Source organism: Merops nubicus, unplaced genomic scaffold (genome assembly GCF_000691845.1).
Source record: "Merops nubicus isolate BGI_N331 unplaced genomic scaffold, ASM69184v1 scaffold44207, whole genome shotgun sequence".
Lineage (NCBI taxonomy): Eukaryota > Metazoa > Chordata > Aves > Coraciiformes > Meropidae > Merops > Merops nubicus.
The window spans coordinates 1-7010 of NW_008623105.1; the positions used below are offsets into that span (position 1 = coordinate 1).

At 43.4% G+C, this 7010-nt stretch overlaps 1 protein-coding gene across 1 annotated transcript; it reads left to right on the forward strand.

Annotated features, from left to right (window-relative positions):
• Positions 1–366: 366 nt before the first annotated feature.
• LOC103777427 (arylacetamide deacetylase-like 4) lies at positions 367–4874 on the forward strand. The gene is given in 5 exon segments (XM_008944980.1): positions 367–543; positions 2506–2722; positions 3095–3158; positions 4066–4680; positions 4727–4874. Coding segments are annotated over 5 exon segments (1221 nt in total).
• The last annotated feature ends 2136 nt before the right edge of the window (positions 4875–7010 follow it).

Genomic DNA, 7010 nt, shown 5'->3' on the forward strand with positions numbered 1-7010 from the left:
TTTTCCAACTTTAATGACTCTATGATTCTAAAAATCCTGTCTCCTTTTCCCACCACTAATTAATTTTATATTAACACTTTTCTCCCAGCTAAGGACTGGGTCTGCTGAAAAAAATATGAAATGATGCTGGCACAGATCTTTTAACGAATTCAGGACTTTGACCAACTTATCTCTTGTGCAATAAAGGGAGCTGGTGGGAAAGCAAGAGGGGGAAGGACAGATACCTGCTAATGTATTTGTAAAAGGGAGGAGAAAAGTTTTTACTGGAGTAAACTTACAGCAAACAAAGAATAAGGAAGTAAAAAGCCAAAGATATCTGGGAAAGTCAAATCAAAGACATTTCAACCCACTCTGCTGCTCAGCAACATGGCAGTTCTCTACACACTGCTGGTGTTATTCTTAGCAGTGTTTGTTGCTGGATTTATGTTGTTGGTCATGGGAGCAATCAATTTTGATTTATCCAACTCAGAAATTCCTCCTGGACTGAATCAGCCTGTAAAGCTCCGAATCACCCACATCATTTTAAAAAGCACTGCTGTGGTGGTAAGTTAACCTGGAGGGATTTCTGGGGGAAGAGTTCCAGGTGACTCTGCTCTGGGGAGATGTTAAATGAAGGCAGTGCTAGAACCCTGCCTGGCGTTGGCTCCCAGAGTGGAGAGTGGGGCAGCTCTGCTGGCAGCTCAGTGTGCTAGAGAAGCTGCATCAAACCCTACACTCCCCTGCAGGATGACAGTGCTGCCCAGCTCCCACAGCAGCACCTGAACATCTGCCTGTGCTTCTGCACGGAATCCTGCCGACCCAGCTACGCCTTGGGTAGGAACCTTACCCATGGCAGAGCAGCTGTGTCCCCATGCCAGGGGTGGAACACTTCAGATGGCTTCGGGCCATGGCGTCAGGCTTACCTGGGGCTTGGCAATGAGGAGCTAGGTTATTTGTTTTGAAGATAAAATTAGAAATTGAACATTTGGGAATTGGTTTGGGGAAGAAGGAGGTTTTTTGTCATGCAAGTGACAAAATTAGGTACTGCTGTCCAAGAGGAGCTGAAGGAATTCCATCTCCCCTGAACACAGGTGAACTGGGCTGTGAAGGAGTGAGAGGCTAACTACTCCATGAGAGTTAAAGCTCTTAGCAGCACTCAGCTCCTGGTGATCTCTGTTGACAAAGGATCTCCTGAATCAGGAGTATTCCCATGGAACAACAGATGCTGTGATGATGGAAGGTGTTAGAAATCAGGAGATAGCAGAAGCTGTGCATATATTTAATGAATTACTTAAACACCTCCACGAGAGACAAACTATTTAAAATATTTTTTAAAAAATTATCTGTCAGAAATATTCTAGATTTTAGTGGGTCATAGTAAAGAATTCTAGATATATATTCTCATGCTTTGGATGCACCCAAGTTGTAATCAGAAGCAGATTACTTCACTTAAGCAGCTGGAAAAGCCAGTTCTCTTCATATCATCTCCATACCAGAAACTTGTATGCACGACTGCGTGCTGCAATGTAGACAACACCAGATGAAAGAAAACAAACAAGCTAAATGTAAAGCTGAGAATATTCTTTGTAGTTGCTCAATTTCTGCTTATAAAACAGCACAAAAGAATAAATAATTTTATCTCGTTTGTGTACCATCAGAGACACTAAGACTCATTTCTATAGCAAATTATCAGGCATGGAGACCATTACAAATAGCTGGAGGTACAGAAGCAAAGGTCCTCCACAGGTAAATACACTGAGGGCCCTCCAGAGAAATGTGGCAGTCTAATAACTATTCCTAAGAAAATATTAAGAGCTTGATCCAAATCTCCCCACAGACTGAAGCACTGGTTTGGCACGACTAAATAATGCATTTAGAAATGGAGCCTGTGCTTTGCTTTGTATCTTTGCAAAGTTATGTTGGACCAGTAGCTCTCATTGGTATTCTCTTCACCTGCTGGTGCCTGGCACAAGTATCTTTACAGCACACAGAAAGACGTTTAGGCTGACTGAGTACCTCAGGATCTTTTTGCCAATGCATTGCATACATTAGTGATGACTCCCGAGATGAATAAAAAAACAATTATCAAATATATTCTCATCTGAGTCAGCTCTACTTCTGGCAAGTGTCTCCTGTCATGAAAATCAGCACTAGAATGATCACTTTTCCTTGTGTTTTCACAGCTTGTCAGGGGCAAGGACAGAATAATCAGTGAAAACCAGACTTGTTTGCATTGCTAGGTAAAGGACTCGCTGAGAAAGTAAAGGGAAGCATTTCAGCAGCCTCTGTTCATGCTGCACTGGTTTGGGATCATGTGCTCTGGTGAACACTGTTGTTCATGGAGCCTCTCACGGTGCTACTCACCTTTGTTCAGTTGTACTGCACCTGTACAACTACTCAAATATTCTACAATTGCCCTAAAATACACAACCTGGATACCAGGAGTGGATGGCCTATACAGTTCCTTTACTTTGGAAAACACAGATTCTCTTGAGTGAACTCCCTACTCTCTTTGCTTTTCAACAGGGAAAGATTTTGGAAAACATTGGTATCTGCAGTCAGCTTGGCTTTGTCCGGTACATGCAAGGCAGAAAGACTCCAGGAGCAGACCCAAAGCTCTCCATCAAGGACCTGTGGTTTGAGAAAGTGCCTGTAAGGATTTATCAGCCCAAAGTTCCATCTGCCAGCCAAAGGAGAGGAGTTATGTTTTTCCATGGAGGAGGATGGGTATTTGGAAGTTTTGGTAAGATATCTAACAGAAAAAAATACAATAATTTAGTTAAAGAAGTATCTAACTCACACATGGTGACCTTTGCTGTTGCTTGATCTGTAGCAGTCATGAAGTTTGAGTATAAACAAATATGCACTCTCCTAAGAAAGTATCTGCTGTGCATTACATGATCTGTCTTAAGGACAATGAGATATGAGGGGAAAAAATACAGTAAGCAAATAATGAAATAGGAAGGTGAAGGGGTACGAAAGTTCTGAAGAGGGGGCAGAGAAAAGCAGAGAGTATTTTCTTCTTGTAGTTCTTTGACTTATGCAATAGATAATATTAGTACTTGAGAAAAACAAACCAAAACAACCCCAAATCCACCAAATATGTTTCTTTCAGAGACCCACGAAAAGCTGTGTCGCTCTATTGCCAGTGAAAGTGAGTCAGTGGTTGTGTCTGTCGGGTGAGTCCTTCCTCCTGCTGCTTGTTAAAGACACCTCCCAGAGTGCAGATGTCACCTTCTGGCTTCCCCGACCACAGCACCAACCATCCTCAGACAAATGATTCTGGGGGACTTGTCAAGCATGTGAATCAAGATTGTAAATCAATACATGATTTACAAATTCACTCTGCTCTTGTCTGGAGGCACTGGAGACTGGCCCAGGCTAAGTTTTCACTGCCTGACTACATCACAAATAATGCTTTGGGATATCTACCTGGAAAATGGTAGAATCACCTAAGGTATCTTAAAGATAAGGAAGGTATCTTAAAGATCTTCTAGTTCCAACCCCCCTGCCATGGGTAGGAGCACCTCCCACTAGACCAGGGTGCTCAAAATGAACTTCTGAACCAAGGTTTTCAAATTATGAACTCAAAATTAATAGTAAACAGATGGCAAGCCAAATATTCCATTTAATCAATTCAAGGAAACTCCACTTGATGCTCACAGAAGGACTGTGTGAATGACAAGCCAGTGTCATCATCAATATACTGCCATAGTCATTTGGGTTATCAGGATATAGTTGCACTGTAACAAATCCATAAAAAAGTAGTGTTCAATTTATCTCACCTGTGGCAAGCTAAAGCATAAAACAAGGAGATAACTGTCAATAAAACGTAGCCATAGCTGGCACCTGAGTATTCCTGTGTGACAGACCTGAGACCAGGGTGTTCCCTGAGCAATGACAGCCCAACGTGCTGATCTGCACCCTGTGGTCTAAAAAGCTGCAGCTGATTTAGGGTCAGCCTGTGGAGAACTGGAAAACTCTGAGACACTCAGGGTATTGCTGCCTTCAGGAATCACTGTTTTCAGCAATATATATATAACCAGTATTCCCTTCTCACACTTTTGTGTTCTCCTTGTGTCTCAGGTACCGTTTAGCTCCTGAACACAAATACCCTGCTGCATATGAAGACTGTCTGAGTGCCACCATCCACTTCATGAAGAATTTGGAGCACTACGGCGTGGATCCTGCCACTGTCGTTGTCTGTGGGGACAGTGCTGAGGGCCACCTGGCAGCTGCGGTATAGGGCAGGTCAGACCTCCCCAAACTACGTGCTCAGGTCTTGATCTACCCGGGCCTTCAGGCGCTGGACTTCAATTTGCCATCCTATCAGCAGAACCAGAGAGTCCCTCTCCTGTTCCGAGAACATGCTGCTTTCTACATCTTACAGTACCTCAATGGGAATGCATCAAATCTGGAACAGGTCTTGGAGGGCTCCCACATTCCTGTAGATATTAAATTAAATTATAGGAAGTGGGTGAGTCCAGATAACATCCCCGACAAATTTAAGGTCAGAGGCTATAAACCACATGTGCTACTTGACTGTACGACTGAAGTTTATGAGACAGTGAAAAGATTCTGCGAGCCCAACCTGTGCCCACTCTTAGCTGAAGATGCCATTGTCCATCAGCTGCCCGAGTCGTTCATCCTGACCTGTGAGTATGACGTGCTGAGGGATGATGGCTTGCTCTACCAGAAGAGGCTGGAGGGCAACGGACGTCGAGCGCACTCGTCTCTACAAGAAGAGGCTGGAGGACAACGGAGTTCAAGTGACCTGGTGCCACCTCGAGGATGGATTCCATGGGATCATAAATTTATCTGATAGTGACTGGTTGTCGTTCTCCTCTGGAAAAAAGGGTCTCCACAATATTGTGAACTTCCTAAAAAGCTTATAGAAACCATTTTCTTTCCTTCTGTAAAAACTGCCAATTTTCTGTGGTCTTTTATGCTTCTAAATTCCATATGAGATTTAGATAGGACAGTTTGTTAATGAGGAATTATGCCAGTGTGATCACCAAAAAAAAGATATTTCAAGAATGCTTTTAAAGTTTCTTTTAGTGCTGTTTGAAGTATTCCTTGTGCAGCCTGCCTATTTTAATGATTTTTTTTGGACTAGGCACTTGCTTCTTTCTCAGTAAATATTAAAGATGCAGTAAAATTTTAAATCAACATCTGGTCTGACCTGTTTTCTTCATTATGATCTATGGTTTCATTCTTCCTACAAGGCCAAGTGTGTTTTAGCAAAGGAGAAAGATGATAACACTACAATGCTCTAGTGCAGTGCCCCTGCTATGCACTGCATGTAGCAGCTGAGTCTAAGTTTTGCAGTCATTGACTTCCACAGAACTTCTGTGGGTGAGGTAACTGCTATTTCAGAACAAATGAAGTCAAAACTGCAGCTGTCCTCAACAGAGATACTCCACTAACAGCTTTCTCTAAATTACAATGGAGGAAATACTCCGAGTTTCTTCCTGTGTTTATCAAACACCCAAGTATACTGACAAACTGTGCTTAACTATTCCAACAACAAAAAAAGATTGATGCATTTGCTTTTGTAGAGCACACATTAGCTTTTTTTTTTTTTTAATTCATGTTAGTTCCTGTTTGTTGGCTTTTCTTTTTTTTTTTCTAAATATCCTTAAAATCATATATTCCAAACTGCTTAAAGAATGTCCACAATACAGGAAGCAACACAGTGTGGACACAGATCAGACCGGAGAGACAATTTAACCTCCACATTAGTTGGCTCTGCTTGCAAACAGCAACCCATCTAGTTTAATTCTAGTTTATACCAGAACTTCATTCAGACTCAAGTGCTATCTCTGAACAGTCATTCACATCACTCACAATCCAAGAATGCCAGGCCCTGCATCAATCCCACAATTAACACAGAGCTCAACAGGAAATTAAACACGTCCTCCTTCACCTCTTTTCCAATGAGATGCGTGCAGGCACCTTGCACAACATTTCCAAGGACTTTAAAGCATGTGGCAACCAGGAGATCTGCTGTAACTTGGACTGTTTTATCTGGGATCAGAGAGCTCTCTGAGAAAGTGAAATCAAAGACAGGTGTAAAAACACCTCACCTTTGGTTAAGTGACATGGCATTTTTTTATATACTGCCAGTGACAGTGCTGGTGATTTTTATTGCTTCATTCATATTAGCAATTATAGAAACAATTCAATCTGACTACTCAAATTTCATTATCCCTCCTGGAGTGAATCATCCTGGAAAGCTTCGAATTGTCATTACTTACCTGATTACTACATCTGCTATGGTGAGTTGCTCTGCCACGATTTCTGTAAGAAATGTGTTCTGGGTGCTGTTTCTGAAAGGCTGTATGTGTAAATACCATAACCCTACTGGCTGCATTTAGACTTTTCCTTTCTGGGGACTGGCTTTAGAGGACCTTTTTAGTAAAACAATTTCTGTTAGACCTCAGACAGTTTCATTAAGGTTTTCCCCATTAGATAGGGATGAAGCCAACCATGAGTCCAAGCCTTATAAGCTGAGCTTCCCTAATTAAGTTTAATTGTTTACAGAAAGTGACATAGTCTTGATTTCCATTTTACCCATGCAGAAATGATGGGTTTAGGCCATTCGTGGGGCACCAGTGGAAAGCTGGGTGCTTCTTAGGCAGACAAAACCAGAGACTCACAGAAACCTCAGAGCAATGACGTCTGGGTTGTATGGCTGTAGGTGGTAGGAGGCTGACATGAAACCGCTGGACTAGGCGAGATGGAAAGTCCTTTGTTTCTCCCCCAAGACATCTTGCCCGACAGCGGGTGAGTCGGACGCGGGGGCCTACCTGCTCAGGGGCAGGCTGCCGGAGCAGCCTCACAGGGCACCGCCACGGCTCCATCTTCTCCTGTGCCAGCCTTCTGGTGAGGACCAAACCGGAGCGGCCGCTCAGGGCGAGGGCGGAGGCGAGAGGCTCTGGAGCGGGCTGAGCGCCGCCAACACGAAGCCTGGGTGCCCCTCGGGCCTCCAGCAGCCGGGGCGAAGCAGGCGCAGCTCTCCCCTCGCGGCA